The 20,966-nt window shown below is 38.2% G+C and overlaps 1 protein-coding gene across 1 annotated transcript; it reads left to right on the top strand.

Annotated features, from left to right (window-relative positions):
• Positions 1–12,361: 12,361 nt before the first annotated feature.
• On the top strand, positions 12,362–17,094 carry MEOX1 (mesenchyme homeobox 1). The gene is made up of 3 exons (XM_058041951.1): positions 12,362–12,788; positions 15,386–15,558; positions 16,768–17,094. Exons 1-3 carry the CDS (start codon positions 12,362–12,364, stop codon positions 16,888–16,890), a joined length of 723 nt encoding a protein of 240 aa, XP_057897934.1. The 3' UTR covers positions 16,891–17,094.
• The last annotated feature ends 3,872 nt before the right edge of the window (positions 17,095–20,966 follow it).

Below are 20,966 nucleotides of genomic sequence, written 5' to 3'. Positions count from 1 at the left end.
CTCCTTGCTCCATGCTGGTGGAACTCTCAATTCTCTGCATTTTTCCTCCTGCTGGGTCTGTCCTGGGAGGGGACCAGGAGAGGTACAGCCCCCTCAGGGCTCTTCTCTGCAGTGACAACCCAGCCACTTTGGCTTCAGCAAAAATTCCTCTCTTCAAACCCTAATTGCTGTGCTGGCACAGCACTCTGGGTGGTTTTTCTAATTGTTTGTATTTATTTGCAAAGTCTCTACTGCACGGTGATAAATATAATTCCACTCATGGCTAATTCGATGCTTTTTTGGGGGCCAGAAGGGAGAGTAATTTCATGGTAAACCATAATTACTGGCACAAAAAGTACCTTAATTGCCAATCCAATCTGAGGGAGTAGCTGAGGCTCCAATCAGCCTAATTAGAATTCTACTTGTTCATAATAAATAAGTGGTAATTCCTAATTGGACCTAGCCTACAGTGTTCTAAAAGTGTGGATTTAATGTCAGTTTGGGTTTAATTTTGGCCATTTCCTACTTGCACTGGGCTGACAGTCCAGCACAGAACTGAGCAGAGCATCTGAGGCCTTAAAGTCTTCTCCTGCTGTTGGCTTCTAGTGGCAGAACACACAACTAAAAAATGCAATTTATCACTGTTATTGAGTGCTGAGCTCCTGAATATCCAATTCCTGCTGTGAGTGCAGCACATAGACACCTATATGGTGGAAAAAGTGAAAAATCCTTTTAGCTTTCCCTGTTCCTCATCTTTTCTGGTGAAACCACACTCATTCAGAGGTTAAAAGCATCTTATGGTTGATTTGGGTCATTCATGGCTAGAAAACAGGGGTTCTGATTGCTGCCGAATAAAAAGAAATATGATTACAATATATATGTTGGATTAAGCCTTTTTCTGACCTAAAAATGGGGGAACTGAGAGGAATTTTAAGAACTTTTATTCCATTTTCAGTCTCATGTGAAGGGTGAGACAATACAGATGTTGTAATTCACATCATCACAATCAGAAACTAATTATTTCCTAATTATAAGTGTTTCTTGGCCTATCAGCTTTTGCCACACCATGCTGTAAATGCCTTAAAGCAAATAATCTAAAATTACCCCTCGTGGCTCCTACTACAGTGCATCTTTCATAGTTTTATTTCTCCTTCTATCAAACCCAAAAAATTCTCTACAAATTCATTTCCCACACTTGGCTCCAGCTGTTTATCAAATCTGTATTTAATCCCAAGCATAAATCCCATTGTGCCTGAAAGGAGAGAGCCAAGTAGGTGTTTATTATTTCTTATTTGTGAAACAGTTTTATAACTATGAGTTTTGTAGCTTTTTATTAGCAAGGCACAAAATGTTTAACTATCATTTGGTACAAGGTCTTTTAAGATTAAACTGTCTAATTAAGGAAGGACACTTAGATTATTTTCCTTTTTAACTCAATAACTGATCTGTTGAACCTCATAATTTAGACATTTTTGTCTAATTACAAAACATTTAAATTTGTGAAGAGGAAGGAAGAAGAAGCTGAAGAAGAAGGAAGAAAAAGGTGAAAAAGAAGGAAGAAGAAGGTAAAGAAGAACAACTTGTGTCTACCTTAAAACTTCTATCTTCTTTTATATTTATTCTTATATTTTAAAACCCCAAACTTTAAGTTTTCAATTCTGTGATATTACACACTTCTAACTAACTACACACTCATAATCTCAGTGCTATTAATTAATTTTGGAAGCTTGTTCTATAGCTTTAGGTTAAATGCAGTGTTCTCTTGTGGGTCTGTGCCTTTAAGCATAGAAAATTTAAAATTCTCAGCATCCAGGTTTCCAACAGGATATCTGCCACTCTTTTTCCCACATTTTACTGAGATACTCTTACAACACTAGCAAGCAGAAACAAAGCATCATAAAAGTATTTCTTCCATGGTTTCCCTGATTTTTTTCCTCTAAGAACTCACTGTTGGTAATGGGAATATTTTGTTAATCCTACAAACGCATTTTAACTTGTGGCTGATAAATGTGTGCAGGAGATTTGAGAATTAGAACATTACAGTAATAAAAATTCAAAAATTTTTCATTTAAGTGAAGCTTACCAGATCTTTACCACTAATGAGGACCTGAAGATTTATTAATTACAGCACCATAAAGGCAGCAGCTTTTTATCTTAAAGATTCCCTAAAAAACATGGATAAGGAGCAACTGTGGGAATCAGAAGGGAAATATTTTGGCATCAACCTGGTCTGGCAGGGCTCTGAGTAATGAGTCAGTCATGTTAATTGCAATTAATGGTGCAATGAAATGGGAACTACAGTTACATTGCATTTAAAAATGGACCAACAGAGGGAGATTCTCCACCAGAACAATCCATTCCTTCACAATTCCTTCTCTTTTCCTTCCTGGAAGAGAGAATTTCAACTGAACTGAACACACAGCCTGACTGGCCAAGAGACAAATATCCAAATAAAGATCCAAATACCCAAATATCTAAATATCCAGATATCTAAATACCCAAATATCCCACCCAAACCCCAAATGTCAGAGTGTTTCAATCTGTCTGTGGCCCCATATCCTCCTACATACAGCAGTTACACTCAGACTTTGGAATCAGCATCTCCTCTTTACCCCTTTTATTTTTATTTACCCTTTTACTTTTAGCATTTTCCCCTGCTTTTTTCCCTTTTTTCTACTTTTTTTTTTTTTTTTTTTTTTTTTCCCAAATTTGAGTCCTTCAGAAATAAATAGGATTCCTTGGAGTTTTTTTAGATCAGCTTCTGTTCTCATAGCTTCTGGGCAAATACTTCCTTATTTCCTGGAGGGCTTAAGGCCCTGGGAACCCAGCAAGGGGCAAGTGGAGGAGCTGCTCCCACTCTTTCTTACCAAGCTAAAAATCACTTTTTCTATCAATCAAACCCTACATGAGGCCTCCTTCAACTTACAGGCTCCTCACCTTTGTGTTCTGATCCTGCCAGTCACCGTCATGGCAACCACAGAGGCCATTCCAGCTGAGGAAACTGCTGCTTTTTAAAATAAAATATCCAATAGAAAAAAATTATTTACCTTTTTTTTTTTTTTTTTAGCATGCATGGGACTAAAAAGAATAAGACATGAAAATGTGAAAATCAATTTTTTTTTCTCCATAAACCATAGCTGTTGCATCCTCAATCAAGTTTGCCTCTCTGTGCTTGAGCAACAAAGAACAGGAGTGAGTGATATATATGTATAAAGGAGTAATAATATATACAGGAGTAATTTTATATATATATGAACAGGAATATAACATATATATATATTTTTTAACAGGGGTAAAAATATATATATATTAACAGGGGTAAAAATATATATTAACAGGACTATAATATTTATATATTAAGAGGAGTAATAATATATATTTATTAAAAGGATTATAATATATATATATTAAGAGGAGTAATAATATATAATAACAGGAATATAATATGTATATAAACAGGAGTAATAATATCTATATATTAACAGGAGTATAAAATATGTATTAACAGTAGTATAATATATTTTTTTAACAGGAATATAATATATGTATTTTTTAACAGGAGTAATAATATATATATTAACTGGAGTATAATATATATATTAACAGGAGTACAATATATATAGTAATAGGAGTAATAATAAATATATAATATGTATCTTTATATATTTTATATATATATTTCTATATCTATATAAAGTATAAGTGTATATATATCTACAGCCATGGAGAGGGGAACATGAATTCAGCAAAATCTGGTGACAACCATGTCCCTGCACCCAAAGGCCCCACAGGGCTCAGGGATTCTGAATGTGCCCCCACTCCTGAGCTTAACCTTGTTCTAGTGCAAAAAAAAGTCTGCAAAATTCTCTTTTTATAAATCCTGGGTTTGTATAAAACCCAGGATTTATAAAAATTCTGATTAATAAATTAGTAAATGTATATATTTTAATTTATCGTTTTCAAAAGTGTATAAAGTTATATATATTTTAAATTTATATATATATTAAATTTAAATTTTATATTTTATACATTTATAAATATCCTTTTTATAGATCCTGTTTGAAGCCATGATTTCTCTCCTCCTTTGCCATCAGCTGCAGGGTGGGTGTCTGACCTGGTGTGTTTTTGTTGGCTCTGCACTTCAGCTCTGGCCTTTCCTACAAGAGCTGCTCCAGCTGGGAATATATTAATTAATATATTTGTTATTTATTAATTTATTTATTTATCCCTGTCCCCGGATGTGGGCTTCCCTCACACCAAGGGGGTTCCTGGCTCGTTTTTCTTTCTGGAAGCATCCTCAGCTCTCAGCTGCATCTTGAGGGTTGAGAAGCAAATCCTGCCCATGGGGCTGAGGAACAGATGATGGAAAATCCATGGAAATTCACCAAGCAGTGGACAAGTGCTGCAATTCAGTTATTTTTAAAATTTTTTATTTAAACTAAAAGAATAATGGAGGTCCTTGATAAAGCATCCTCATACTTTTAGCCTTTTTTTTTTAATTTTATTTTATTTTATTTTATTTATTTATTTCTAAGTGGAAGGATTGGAGGGGGAAGGCACCCTTTTTATTTAAACCTCAGCCACAACTTCCCCTTTTTATTTTTTTTACCTAGAATTGCAGGTAGACATCTCCACCTCGTGGTGTGAAAGCAAAGTATCCTTCGAAAAATTCTGAATTACTATTTTGTGAAAAGGCAGCAGGCTAAAACAACTTCTGTGTATTATTCTCCAAAAAAAATTGTGCTTGTAAGCAAAACAGAGAAATTGAGGGAGGAAAAAGGTTTTATTGGCTACATATAAAGCAAGGAGTTTATATATTAATATCTATTTTAATATATATATTAAATATAATATATATATATATAATATATATATATAAAATATATATATACACATATATATACATATATATATATACATATGTATATATGGGGGTTGTATATATGTGTATATATATATATGTGTGTGTATATCTATAATATTTATTAAATATAATCTATATTATAAATATAATTACAATTATCTATATTATAAAAATAATTATATATTAATATTTCGATATTTTTATATTATAAATAATTATTTTATATTGTATAGTTACAATAAATAATTATGTGTAATTATTTCGCTTTTACTTATATATTCTATATTTTATATTTTATATAATACGATGTATAATATACACTATATCATATATCATATATGTTATATATTATATATTATATATTATATATTATATATTATATATTATATATTATATATTATATATTATATATTATATTTTATATTTTATATTTTATATATTATATATTATATATTATATATTATATATTATATATTATATATTATATATTATATATTATATATTATATATTATATATTATATATTATATATTATATATTGACAGATGATGGACTTTGGACCTCCTTAGCACAAGAGATTTGATAACAGGAGGCCTTGGCAAGAGCAAACAGAGCTCTGAGAATTAAACCAAGATTACAAGAAGATCAAATCAGATCAATTTACCAGAAAAAGAAAATTACATCAGACTTCTGCAAGCAGGAGATGTTTAAAATGTGTAAGTTTGTTGATGTGATGACTAAGCCAATAATTGTAGAACAGTAGTAGCATCCCTCAAATAGTATGTAGAATTGTATTCCACAATAAATGTGGATTAATTTTTCCAAATTAATACAAATTTAATTGTACTCCACAATAGATTTGGATTAATTTATCTAATTTATTCCAAATTCACCAGCACAGAACCCCGGTGTCACCAGCAGACGAAACCTGCGTCCTTCAGGCCTTTATTTCAGGACAAGCTGACAGGCTGCTGTGTAAATTCACTTTTCACTGCGTAAATTCACTGCTCAGTGTAAATTCAATTTTTTAATGAAAAAAAAATTGTTCCAAACCCAGTGGAATTGGTGCAATGAAATGGGAACCACAGTTACAGCACATTTTAAAATGTACCAATAGAGGGAGATACTCCACCACAACAATTCATTCCTTCTCTTTTCCTTCCTGGAAAAGTGAATTTAAACTGAACAGAAACAAGTCCTAGTTCTAAGGTGTAATACAACACAATGTGTTCTGTGGTTTCAGCAGAATTCCCTCAAAAAAAAGCTGAACTTTAATTACTAGACAGGATCACATAGGACACCTTGAATATTGGAATTTGCTCAGATCTCTTCAAAACATTCTGTGACTGCATTCCACATAATAATAAATTCACTAATTCTTTTATAATTTAGGAAAAAAGAAATTCCATTACAGCTATTCAGCAGAGGAAGGAATTCTGGCTCCTCTACAAATCCTTTACAAAATTTTCATTTCATTTAGCCTTTAATTTGAATTTAATTTCATTTCATATATTTTGCCTTTAATTTAACTAGCTTTACTGAAGTATTAAAGGCAAAGGGTGGTCTCAAGAGAAGTAGTGCAAACCTCTTGTCACTGAAGGAATTCAGGAGTTTATCACTTGTCAGATAATCCTACAAATGTATTTAGTAGGATCTCCAGAAACAGATGGGATACTTAATAAAACAAAACCTGAAAAAATGTTGCATTCTGCTCTGCCTCAAAATTCAGATTTGTTAATCCATATCCACACAAAATGGTTTTAAAAGGCTGAGTGTTCTGCTCTTCTCTGTTCCTGGCCATGATTCCTGTTTCTTTCATGTTATCTGATGAAAAAAAACCAGAATTTTGCAATCTGCCAAAAGCTGAGCTAATTTTGTATTTTTCAAACTATTTGCCAGTCAAACTCTTTAACTGTTCCTTTGTAGATCTTACAAAATAATCTTGATTTAATAGAAAGTTTCTGCTGCCTTGGACGTTCTTCAGGACATTCAGCTCTCCATGAAACAGCTGCAATAGGAAGCACAAAATAAAGACAGGAGTCATTTTAAAAAAAGATGATTTATCAAAGTTTATGGCAAATGGTCTTTCCTGTCTTAAGGATTAATGTTGTAGCTGAGACACTATTTGCTTTTATGGTCTTTCAAGGGAGGAATATTCCTCATTTTTACATTATGTTGGGCCTAAAATGCACAAAAAGAACTTCAAGAGGAGAGACAAGCAAGGGATACAGAAGTTGTGTCCAGACTTGCAAGCCAAGATCTTTGCTCCCTTAGCACACAGCTGCTGAAAAAATGGAGCATTTGCTTCATGTAATTGCTAAATTTCAATCAATATTATAAATATTTACCTATTTGCATTCATACCCACTTCCTCATAGTAGAGAGGAACCAAAAGATAATGTTTTAAGCAAGTTGTGTAAAATAATCCCAATTAAGTGGGAACAGATCTAAGGTAGAAGAAAAACATGTATGCATCTACCCATCCTAGAATTCATTTGGTCTAATTTCTCAATTTCAATGACAGTAGCACCCTTTTTTTTATTTTAGGGTTTCATGTTAATTTTTTTAGAAACAAAATATTGTGTAACATTACAGCAGCTTCTAGCTGGTGATGTTTTTCCTTTTAACATTTCTGCAAACTTAAATCTGGCCCCCTCTCTCTTCTGCTTTTTGCTTCTACTGCTCTCTGTCCTAAGATAAATTATCATGTAAAGTGTCTCTTACACATCTTGATGTTTCCTCTACCTGAAGCAGGATTTCTTTTTTTTTTTTTTTCCTGCACTACTGTGAAGCCATCAAATTTAATTAATCCCGGAAATATTGACTTAGTGCTAAGGGAAACATTATCATTAAATTAGAAATGCTTGTGGTGGTGATGCCAGCTGCAGAGCAAGGCAGACACTCCTCTCAGTAAGTGCAGCACATTTTAGGTAAAAGTCTTTGCAGCCAAAAACTTTATTTACTCATTTAATTTCATATATTCATTTCACTACTGAAGATCCAGGAGCTGCTTGTTTGGCATCTTCCTTCAACACTATTTCTAACACATTGCATATCATTTGTGCTTCAGAATTCCCTGCAAATTGACTGAAAACTTGTTCTTAAAAGTTTAGGTAGAAGAGAAATAAAGACATCATACATCTGTGATGTCACTGTTACAAAATAGCTGCTTTTTAATTTATTTTTTTAAGAAGGAATGCATTCTTCCTCTCTAAATCTCCTCCTTCAAATTATCAAAAATCTAATACTGATTTTCTGCAAATACAGGCCTTTTAAACATGACTAATATGTCATATGGCATTACACCAAAATGCAAGTTAACATTTCATGAGATTTTGTCCAATATCTGATGTCTTTTAATAGCACTACTTAATCACATGGCTCTTTAACTTTCCTTGGTAGGAGATAATTTTTCCTTTCTAGGTTCTCTGCCTCTATTAAAGTCTAAGCTTTACACTGTTGAGTTTTAACTTCTTTTTGCAAGGGTTGTGATTAAATGTGTGAGAAGGTATTTCTTGTTTGGACTCAGATGTTCATTACTTCTTATCTATGCTACAGCCTCACAAACCCTGAGTTCTACAGCACTTCAACAAACTAAAAATTGAGCCCCATCTCTCTCTCTACAAGGCCTTTTAAGGATAAACTGTCCAATTAAGAAATGACACCCAAATTATTTTTACTTTTAACCCAATAATCAATCACCTGTGCTGCAATGTGGATTTTTCTGTCCACTTACACAAAACCACCCAAACTCATGGAGAAGAAGGAGAAGGAGAAGGTGAAGAAGGAGAAGAAGAAGGATCATCCTCCACCCTAAAACGTCCATCTTGCTTTGTAGATTTGTTTTTTTTTTTTATCTAATTACACAATACCACCCAAACCCATGGAGAAGAAGGTAAAAAAGAAGAAGGAGAAGAAGAAGGACTAGCCTCCACCCTAAACCCTCCATCTTGCTCTATATTTATTATAATATTCTAAACCCTTAATGTACAAGTTTTCCACCCTGTGATATTACACACTTCTATTCAAACTCCACACCTGCAATCCCAGTTCTGTCATTCCATTTTGGAAGCTTCTCCACAGCCTCAGGTCAATGCAGTGTTCTCCTGGGGGTCGGTGCCTGTCAGCACACTTTATTTGAATAAAGTGAAAGGATTCCTCTGCCTCCTTTTTGGACGTAAACCTCTGATATTTGTGGATTAATTTTGCCAAGAAAAAAATCAAGGCTAAATCTCTGCCTCCTTACGGGAGCGCTCCTCACAGAGCCCACCTCCACCATGCCATTTTCCCCATCCATTTCCCAGAGCTTGACCACAGAAATGTTGACTTTAAGAAGGTTAAAGGTGGCAGCCTCAGGCACCAAACGGGGCTGGGCTGGGCAGGAGGGGCTGGTTGTTGTTTTTTCAGCAGAAAAGTGTCAGGAAGATGCAGCGGCCCCGGCCCCCGCTGAGGCGCCGAGTGACAGCGGCAGCTGCCGGGGTGAGGGAGCCCCACAGGCCCGAGGCTTCCCAGGCCAGGAAAGGCCACCACAGCTCCTGTTCCCACATCTGGTGTTAAAAAAGGGACCAGACCCCTGGTGTTGGAGGGTTTTCAGCAGTTCAGGGAACAGCTTCTCCTCCCAGGCACCAGGGACACAGCCACTGGTGTTAAAAATGGGACCAGACTCATGGTGTGAAGGGATTTCAGCAGTTCAGGGAACGGCCTCTCCTCCAAGCACCAGGCACAGGAGAACAGGACATGGCCACTGGTGTTAAAAATGGGACCAAACTCCCACTACTGAAGTGATTTCAGTAATTCAGGGAACAGTCTCTCCTCCCAGGCACCAGGGACAGGAGAACAGGACACAGCCACTGGTGTTAAAAACGGAACCGGATTTCCAGTACTGAAGACATCTCCGTCCTGGGCAGGAGAGAGAATTTCTTCCCAGAAAGAAGACATCTCCTGTTCCCACATCTGGTGTTAAAAATGGGACCAGACTCCTGGTGCTGAAGTGATTTCAGCAGTTCAGGGAACCTCCTCTCCTCCCAGGCACCAGGGACAGGAGAACAGGACACAGCCTTAAGTTGCGAGGTCTAGGCTGGGCAGGAGGGAGAATTTCTTCCCAGAAAGAAGACATCTCCTGTTCCCACATCTGGTGTTAAAAACAGGACCAGACTCCCAATACTAAAAGTGATTTCAGCATTTATTATAATAAAAAGAAAGGCCTAAGCAAGGGGGCCTGAGGGCCAAGCAGGAGCGATCCCGTTGAGGATGCTGCAGGTCTTCAGCAGTGACGTCCCCAATGTTCCAGATGGAGTGGCACAGGTGCCCTGGGTCAGATGCCCCTTTTTATCCTGTTTTTTGTCCCTTTGGATTGGTTTCTTTTTGGATCTTTCATGCAAATCCAGTTTTAGGTGCTTGATTGGCCCTTACAGTTCTGTCCAGGCTGGCTCGTTTCACTTGGGGAGTAGCGCACTTTACTTAGGTGTAATTTCATATAACCACCCTTTTCACTCCTTTTACAACATAACAACCAAACTAACAGTACATGCTTAACAATTATCAACTATTTTACGACACTTTCTAACCTATTTTTAACATCTGGGGCTGCAGGAATAACAACGAGAGCTCAAGGGAGACAATGACCCAAGTGGGCTTGAGACTAAGGGATAATTCTCCTTTCTTCTATCCCTGCAAGGATGAATGTTTGCTAATTAGAGAGATCTCTTTGTAGACTGAAGGCAGGACTGAAAAACTGATTTAGTCTGAATTAATGCAAACCATGAGTAACCTATGTAAGTGAACACATATACACACACAGAGAATATAAATTAAATAGTCTACATTGGCAAAACTTTCTGGACTCTGACTTAGATCCTGCTAATGCCTGAAAAATTTGCAGCATTCACAAATTCATCATAACCTGACCTTTCAAAAAAGAACAGTCTGGGGTCTTCCTCCTGCCTGTGAGTACAAAATGTTTTTAAATGTTTACTATTCAATGCAACAGATTTAATATTTAGGTGAGTTCTTCCTAGAGAATGAATTAGCTATCAGATAGTGAGCCTTTTGCATGAAAATTTAGGTTCCTGTGATAGAAAGGAATTTGATGTTCTTCTTCAGAAGGATTTAAACTAAAATAATTCGATTTCCTGGAAAAGGCCAAGTTCTAAAAACCAACAGATGCAACAGGATAAACACATTGCCCACCTCACCCAGATTCCATGAAATTTCACAATTCTGAACTATACAAAAACCAAAATATCTTCAGTATCACCTCAGCTCTTGTGGAAGATGAAGACCTCATGTCTGTTAAATCTCTGTGCTCCTGTGCTCACAAAACCCAGCAGCAGTGGTGGGAGAAGGCAAAGAGGCGCAGACAACATGGAGCAAGGCCTGGAGGAGTATTTGAAATGTTTGTAAGCAGATTCTGGAGACATGGGACACATGCATACCTAAATTGTCATTAAAAATATGGAGAACAACCTAGTGAGGAGCTGCAGTAACCCTGGCATAGGGTTTGGGGCATTCTCACTTCTGGGAAAAAGGGATTGAGAACAGATTCCCTGTTAATGTCTTTTCAGCTGGGATGGCTCTGGGGTCTAAAAAAATCTGCTTTCTGTGAGGAAAAACTATAAAATGTTCAACAAAAGATGAAAAACATGGCTTTCATTGGCATAAAATCAAGAGATTTCCTTGCAGGAGGGTGTATTGAAAATTCCCTAGAAAGCAGAATACAGAAAGAATAACTGCCACTGGCAGCAAACTCCAACCCTCAGCAAATACATGTGTTACAAACCTAACAAAACAAACAGCACTCAAAGCCTTGCATGTGTGTACAAGCCAGGTTTAATAATTTTTCTTAACCTTAGGATTGGGTCTTAAATTATATATAATTAGTGAAGGCCTTTCTTGCTTCTATTTCCCACTTTAGTTCTTGAGATTTGGTGTCTATTGAATCCTGTTTTAGAGCTTTTTCTAAACCCAAGACTGAGAATTTTCTTAACAATGCAATAAAAATAACTTCATAGCGTTACAAGGAAACATTAAAGACTTTTTTGTGTGTGCGCTGCTCTTTCCCTTAAAAAAAAAAAATACAGACATTGTTTCTTTAAAAGGCTCCATCTGCAAATCCCATTAGATGTGCATATAAGGTTTCAGATGATTAATAGCTGCCTGCTTTGCTTTGGTTGGAGGGGCTGAGGGTATGTGTGTTAACCCCTCCTTCCCTCGCTCACATTTCACTTCACAAACTTGTCACTGTCTCCCCAGCCCAGTGTTTAAAAAGTGTTTCACCCATGCCCAGCACTTCACAAGGAAGCAGCTCATGGCAATCCCTGCCTAAATCTGCTTGGCAATGAAGACCTCCAGAACCAGAGTTCCTAAAGCAGCAAACCTGCCGCAGCATCACCGGCAAACTGCTGCTTAGGGAGGAGATTTCTGTAACATCTGGAAGAGTTTCCCTCTGCTCCCCTGGTGCTTTTGGAGGCTGAGCTGTCAGCAGGCAGGAGCCCTGAGGTGTGGGCAGGACTGGGAGCAGATGGATCCCAGCAGCAGCAGCTGCATGAGCAGCCCACAGCCTCCCCCCCTGCTCTGGGGCTGTGTGAGGAGCTCCCAGCCCGAGCTGAGCTCGGCTCCAGGGCTCAGCCACTACCCAGCAGCGCCCTTCTCCTTCCAGCAAAAAGCAGATTTTGCTGCTTACCCTGATTTCTCAGCCTCCTGCCTGGTGCCAGCTGCCCACAGCTTCCCCCAGGAGCAGCACCCCTCGTTCCAGCACCCCTCGTGGCACCTGGCAGCGCCTGAGGCCACCAGAGGAGCAAACCCAGGGCTGGCCTTGGCTTCTGGAGAGTCAGAGGGCGGCAGCGCCAGCCTGGGGAGCGTGGCTGTGGATGAGGATGATGAGGCACCAGCAAATCCTACAAGTGACTCTGAGAAAAAGCCATCCAGAAGGAAAAAGGAAAGCTCAGGTAGGTGATGTGAAATCAGGGTTGTGGGACAGTGCAGTTTTAGGTGCTTGATTGGCCCTTACAGTTCTGTCCAGGTTGGCTCGTTTCGCTTGGGGAGTGGTGCACTTCACTCAGGGATCCCGTTGAGGATGCTGCAGGTCTTCAGCAGTGATGTCCCCAATCTTCCAGATGGAGTGGCACAGGTGCCCTGGGTCAGATGCCCCTTTTTATCCTGTTTTTTGTCCCTTTGGATTGGTTTCTTTTTGGATCCTTCATGCAAATCCAGTTTTAGGTGCTTGATTGGCCCTTACAGTTCTGTCCAGGTTGACTCATTTCGCTTGGGGAGTGGTGCACTTCACTCAGGTGTAATTTCTTATAACCACCCTTTTCACCCCTTTTACAACTTAACAACCAGACTAACAGTACGTGCTTAACAATTATCAACCATTTTACAACACTTTCTAACCTATTTTTAACATCTGGGAGTGCAGGATGACAGCGAGAGCTCCATGAGGAGATCAGGGCCCGAGCAGTTTGAGAGCAGGAATTCCGAGCAGAAATGAGAACACCTGGTGAGACTGGGACCTAAGAAAGCAAGCTGCTGAGCAAAACATTTCATAATATTGACTGGGGAAACTTTAGACAGTAACAGGACTGTCTAAACTGGTCTAACATGACTAACTTACTGTCTTCTTCTTTTTCTGGTCTTTGTATTTTATTTTACTCCTGCAGATCTTGGGAACTGAGCTAGGCATTTTACTCACCAGCACAATTGGCTGGAACTGAGCAGGAGTCCCATGGCATGTACACACACAGAGCTCCACTAGGATGTGGAGTTACAGAGTTTTACATTCACACCTGCCATTTGTCTGAGCAAAAGAATGGCAGAGAGCAAAGATCCCTCACCTTGAGCTGCCTGTGGTAGTAGGGAATGTCATACTAGGGATTTGACATCTCAGTTGTGGTAAAGAGTACAAGAGGCAAAGTCTTCCTTTAAATGTAAATTCTGTTTGGGGTCCCTAAATATTAAATATTTTAACCTCAGAACAGGAGGTTCTAAAAGTTTGCCCATCAGGACAATGTCCAGCAGGGCAGAAAATGTTCATGGTTTTCATGGTGTCACCCTAGCTGGCAAAGCACATTCTATAGTGTATAAACCAATAATCTCAGAGTAATAAAAACTCTAAGTTGCTGATATCTCAGATCCAAATCAGTGAAATATGCATTAAATTGTTTTTACTTAGGAGGTTGTTAAAATTTAAGATACTTCTATTCATTAAAATACCATAATATTCACTTAAAAGCTACACTGTGCTTTTTCCCACAGCCCTGCTACCAAGTGGAGAATATTTTCCTGTAGCCTCATTTCACAGGCAGAGAATGCAGGGATAAAAATATTAATTGATTGATTGATTGATTTCTAAGTTTTGCAGACATTTGTAGAATTTAGGTTCATTTATACTGAAAAAGCATATTTAGGCAAAATTTTCCCAAATACAAAGAAGTTTAAAAATAATAATAATTTAAAAGGTGAACACCACTTTCATTTAAACATCAGCTAGTCATAGGTATAAACAGCAGATTTCAGCTTCCTCACATTATCTTTATCATTAAAGAGACTGATTCCAAAGCACATCTCCCTGTTTTAAACAGAAGAAAAAATTTACTTTTTTTCTCTCTTATTAGCACTCTTCACACTTTCTTTTCATCTTTTCTGCTGTCCCCTGCTCTCTTCCTTTCAGGGAGCTGTAAGCAATGACATCCCTGAGAGCTCTGAGCTTCCACCTACCAGTGACCACTGCAGCAAGGGGAAAGGCAGCTGCTAAATTAAATGCAGAATTGAAGCTGCTTGGGATCCTGGAAGGAGACACACTCAAACATATTTTATTTTATTTTATTTTATTTTATTTTATTTTATTTTATTTTATTTTATTTTATTTTATTTTATTTTATTTTATTTTATTTTATTTTATTTTATTTTCCTTTCCTGAATTTCCTTTCCTTTTCTTTCCTTGAATTTCCTTTCCTGGATTTCCTTTCCTGAATTTCCTTGAACTTCCCTTGCTCTCCTTTCTTCTTTTTCAACTGGCAGTACAGTAGGAAAACCTGCCCAAGATGATTTGTCCTTTCACACGTTTGTCATTTCTCACATCCTGTTGTCAAAACTGAAGCAGCTGGGCCACATTTCCACCTCTGGAATCTCCCAGAACCTCAAGCCATGGATTAGGATTATTTCTCTTGACAATACCATGTGGCACACAGTGTGGATGAGAGGTTCCAAGCTACACACACCATAATATCCAAATATTCACTTTAAATTATTCCCACTGTGAAAACTGCCCCTTGGAAAGGGAGTTCTTCCCACAGGGCTGTGAGGAGCTCCCAGGTACTTTGCATTGGTTATAGTTTATTTTCTCTCTCTGTTCAGAGGTTATGTGATTACCACGAGCTGTCCCACCTCTGTCCTCTCCAAATCAACATGCTGAGCTCAAGGGGCCACAAAGAAACATCTTAAATCTTCCACTGAGCACTTCAAGGAGTTTTTTAGATCTCTGCCACTGCACATGTTCATCCACACCAGCATAACCCCAAATCACAGCAGTGTGCTTGCCTCCTAGAGAGCCAGATCTCCAGCAATAAGGCAGAAAGCAGCAGCAGATCGCGGAAGGAAAGGACAGCATTCACCAAGGAGCAGCTGAGGGAGCTGGAAGCTGAATTTGCCCACCACAACTACTTGACAAGGCTCAGGAGATACGAGATAGCTGTGAACCTGGATCTCACCGAAAGACAAGTACTTCCCAAACCCTCCCCAGCTCCTCTTTCCTCCCCCACAACTTCTCCTTAATGCTAAAAATCAGATTATGTTACTCAAGGGTGTGCTTTTGCAGTGGCACAGAGGTATTTTAAAACCAAGCCTCCACATTCTTTCAAACACCTTTTTGTGGTGGTGCTCTCAGGGGTCCCAGGATGAGGGAAGAGATGAGAATCTTGACTCCATGTTTCAGAAGGCTGATTTATTATTTTATGATATATATTATATCAAACGAAAATGATATATTAAAACTATACTACAAGAATAGAAGAAAGGATTTCGTCAGAAGGCTAGCAAGGAAAATAATGGAATGGTGATAAAATCTTGTGACTGCTCACAGCCTCGACACAGGTGGCTGTCATTGGTCATCAAGTAAAAACAATTTCACATGCTGGGTAAACAATTCTCCAAATCACATTCCAAAGCAGCAAAACATGGGGAAGCTGAAGTTTCTCAGCTTCTCAGGAGAAAAGATCCTAATGAAAGGATTTTTCATAAAATATGTCTGTGACACCTTCATTACATATTTCTGTAAGTAGTTAATATTTTAATTATGTTTCTCTCAACTAAAGATAGCCCTGGTAATAACTGGTCTCTGCTGAGTTCTTGTTTACCACCATTCATTGGTGCCTATTGATATATCAAGGTTTACATGTGGAATATGGATATCACCTTTGACTAAAGGAAATTGTTGGAATTAATGTTTGATATGTGCATTCTTCCTGGGTCAGGTGGTATTTTGAGGTGGAAATTTTTTTTCTTTTTATAAGGAAAGACAATTATACAAAGTTGTGTGGAGAGAGGTATTTCTGTTCTCTCATTGTCATCTCAGTCCAGGATTCCTTATCAATGCTAAGTGGACAGCAGAAGAATTGTGTGAGGCAAATTAAAATTCCTGAAGCATTAGATTGGATGGCCTAGATGTTAAAAATACATGAGAGGCACTGTGCCTTGTTTGACATGAAGATTCTAGGCAAAGCACTTGTACTACCCTTGAGGGTTTCAGAGGAGCTCCACATCTGTGTGGAGCATTTCAGAAATAATTGTTGCAGTCTGTATTAGAGAGATGGATTAGTCAAACTCTGTTCACCTTTTCTTCTAGAATTCCACAAACCATCTCTCTACACACATATGCTTTATACAGCTCAGGCTGAGGCAACAAGTAATTATTTTCTCTTTATCACCCAGGTCAAAGTGTGGTTTCAGAACAGAAGAATGAAGTGGAAACGTGTTAAAGGTGGGCAAGCAGTGCCCCCACACGAACATGACACAGAGGATGTGGACTCTGCTGCCTCCCCCAGCTCTGAGTGATCCCTGCAGCAACGGGAGACGAGTTTGGAGAAAATCATTGCTTGGAATGTGGGTGCAAACTGCTTAAAATCAGCTACACAATGAGGTTACAGAGGCAATTAAAGAGCACAAGGGGAAAAAACGCCAAAGGACAGCATGGTTTTGATTTTTGTCTCTCAAACTGTCTTACTACCACAGATGATTCTATAGGAAAAAAAAAAACAACAACAAACACAGAATATAAAACAGGAATAATATTGTAGAGACTCTCAAACATCCAGAAAATGCAGATTTTTAGTCAGAATATGCAGCTCTGTCCTCATCCAGGCTTCCCCTGGTCACACCTGTTCAGTCTGCGTTTGGACTTGACAATGCACATTTTCCCTGTGCCCTACTTGGAGAGAAATAAATACTTTTATAGTCACTGATTTTTCTTGCAAAATGAGTTGGACACCTGTATGAATAGACAATAAGATTACAAAATAAAATGTGAGACTAAAAATAGATTTACACAGAAGTCTGCTCACCAGTTTCAGAAGAGAGTCCAAGAAGGTCAGTGCCTTGTTGATGGCAGCAATTTGCAGTGGGAAATTTCTTCCAAGCTTACTGTAAATCCTGAAATTAAATTGCTGGATCTCAGTTTCAAGTATTTTTTCAAAGCAGTCATTACCAAATGTCCCAGCAGGCACAGCAGGGATTGAACTCTCAACACAACAGCTAAAATATCCCCATTTTGGTTTCAAGTTTTCCAATAAACTGCCACAGCACCACCAGAAGTTTTAAGAACACTTAAGGACACTCCCACTTTAAATTATCCCCACTTTCAACCAAAATTTATGGCGTATCGAATTATGATGATTTAGAAAAGCATAAAGCCTGCTCCCATTTCTTATATCCTTTTGTTTCATCTCTAATGCCATATTTTAAGCAGAATTTCACACTAGTGTACCACATTATGACCCTTGAGAATACTGAAACTTTGGTTTAAATATTTCAAAGGTAACCATTATTTGCAGCTCCAGCCTTTCACCTTACTCTGATGCTGTTGTGGTTGCATGTGAACTGTAGATATGGTGGGTACAAATTTGTATATTTGGATTATATGTTTATAAAGCTGTTAGTGGTAATTCCACTTGTAAAAGACCTCAAAATTGATAAATATCATTTTTTAAAAAAACAAGGATGCTGTATTCTTTTCAAACAGCTGCTTACTGTATCTACTAAGAAAAAACATACATTACATTCCTTCTCAACATTTCCAAGCTCTGATGGATGAAAAAAACCAACAATTTAGAGTAAATATTTGTGCAAAACCAATTTTTAAAAAAATTATTTAAAGTGAAAGAAACTTGAGAAGTTTGAGCAGCACTGAGGAAGTGAATTAGGTTGGTGTCTGGTTTCCCATACTGCACTTATTTTTATTATTTCCCATACTTGCTCTTATTCACTTTATCAAAAAACAGCAGTTACATAAAACAAAATGCCAACATTCCTCTGCCCCTGAAAAAAAAAAAAGAAAATAAGAAAAGAGCATCAGGGATGTCTCACATAGGGCCTCATGTAAATTCTGTGGGTATAATAACTACTATATAATCAGTTACAGCATTTAGGGCTATGCATGTTCTCTCTCTGGGCTAGACCTACCCCTGTCTCTTCAGATCTTTACGATAAGGAAAAATTACTGTCAATTATCTTCCTTGTAGTAGATATTTAAATGGAAGGTGGTTCAGACAGGGATTTATGGTCAGATCCCAGTTTCTGCAGCGCTGAGAAGGGTGGACAATGGCGGAATATAATTCTTTTTGTTAAAAAACTCAATGTTAGAAACAGGACAATAATCTCAGTACTCAGCTGACATAAAACTAGTTGGCTAAAAAAATTGCTCATGCACAGATGAGATGAAGTTTACTGTAGAAATTTTCCATGTAAGAACAGAAAATGATTTTGGCTTTCCTTCTTGAACCTTTCTCCCTTCTGATTACATTTCTGACTAAACTCTTGGCAGAGACTAAAGCAAGCTTTAGTATTTTGTGAAGAGCTCTGGTGCTCAGATCTTCTACCCTTCTCTCCTGAGACACAAACCACCACAGAGCAGGAGCTCTTCTTTACTTCTATCCTTGCACCCTCTTCAGCCATTTTTCTCTGTACATTTATCACGGTACATCACCTCCTCCCCACTGGGGTTAGAGAGTTTGCAACCTGCAGGAGCAGCTTCTTTGGAGATGAAAACTTTTGGGCTCTTGGCTACTCACATAAACCAAAACCAGCTCCTCAGCCAGATGAGGGGCTAATAAATCTTGCCTTTCAAGGAAGATGTCAATGGTGGCATAGTGAATCCTAATTTACTTAAAAACTAATCAATGGGATCTCAGTCTGTACCCATAATTGCAGCTCCTAAACAGCTCTTGCTCTGAATTTTGAGAAATAAGCTGAGTCACCTGTGATATCTTCTTGTGCTTAGGCAGTTTCTTCATTAAACCATCTGCTCACTCTAAGATTTTAGTGTTTTGAGAAGGAACATTTCACTGCTGACATCAAAGCATTTGACCTCTGAACCTCTGGTGCCAAGAATCTCCCAGGGAAGTCCTGTTGTCTGGGAGCAAAGTCTTTGACCTGCAATTATTTTTGTCAGAAATACACATCAGGCTGTACTCTCCTCTCAGAAGAGAGGGAAGCTACCTGGGGATGTTTGGCAATATTTTCTGCGCCTTTTTTGTCAATAAATAACCTGAGCACACAGTCACCCCATGGCATCAGAGGAGTCTGGCAGGAATTCCCCAGGAAGCACAGGCGAGCAGGGCACTGAGACTTTGCCAGTGCAAACAGCCCACAGGGAACAGGGATATCTGTACAAACACAAAAATATGTGCTGGAGCCATTTATATCTGTTTACCTCTTCTAAATAGAGCAAGAGAAATGCTTTCCTTAGAGTCAGAGGCTTTATGGACCCTTTATCTGTCTAGCTAGATGCCAATGGAGCAGAGGCCCTGATTTATTTTACAAGTTCTGTATCCCCTGACTCCTCTGTTGTTAGTCCTCAGTTCCTCCAGGCCATTCCACAGCTTTAATCCAGGGATTTTTCCAGTGAATGGAACTCCTTAAACTCCAAAGATAACCCAAGACCAGTCCAGTGTCGCCTTGAATGTCTCCAGGGATGGGGCATCCACAACTTCTTCTCTGGGCAACCTGTGTCAGGGCCTCACCTCCCTCCCAAAAAATATAAAATATAAAAAAATAAGGAGCTAAACCCTTCAGTTTACACTGTCTGGGAAACAAGAGAGCCCTTTAGCAAACATTTCACAGCCAGAGATTGTGACTGGGACATATTCTACATTACAAATCCTGCTTCCTGTAGGATTTCCTATGCGTGGAAACAAGCACACACAACAAATCAGGGCATTTTACAGAACACACCATTTTTCAATTACCCCACTTTCTTCCCCCACTTCTAGTAGTGCTCATACGAAGTTTCATCAGCCACTATCTCATATTTTGGATAATTCCCTTCCCTTGAGGAAAGAGCAGAGCCTCTCTAAGAAGTGTCTATTGTGGTGAAGGTCCCCAGGATGAAGTGAGAGATGAGAATTGACTCCAAGTTCTCAGAAAGCTGATTTATTATATTATCATATTATATTCTATTATATTAAAAGAAAATTATAGACTAAAACTATACTAAAGAAAGAGAAAGGATACATCAGAAAGATAGAAAAGAATGATAATAAAAAGTGACAGACTCAGAGAGTCCAACACAGCTGGCTGTGATTGGCCATTATTAAAAACAATTCACATGCTGAGTAAACAACTCTCCAAATCACATTCCAGAGGAGCAAAACATTGGGAAGCTGAGGCTTCTCATCTTGCCAGGAGAAGAAATCCTGGCAAAGGGATTTTTCAGAAAATATCACAGTGACATGTCTGCATTAGTTACTGGGCTCTGCCTGCTGGATCCACACAGCTCCTCCGGGCAGATGGACAGGAAATCCCCTTTCTTTCAGTGCTTACAGCAGAAGGGCTTTGTCTGGATAAAATAACCTCAGGCTCCTGCCTTTCAGGCTGTATTTGTGAGTTATGATGGGGCAGCCCCCCTCAGCCCTGGC

The sequence above is a fragment of the Melospiza georgiana genome, chromosome 28 (genome assembly GCF_028018845.1).
Source record: "Melospiza georgiana isolate bMelGeo1 chromosome 28, bMelGeo1.pri, whole genome shotgun sequence".
NCBI classification, from domain to species: Eukaryota; Metazoa; Chordata; class Aves; order Passeriformes; family Passerellidae; genus Melospiza; species Melospiza georgiana.
The sequence above is the reverse complement of the archived record's forward strand: the minus strand, read 5'-3'. Positions and strand labels throughout refer to the sequence as shown.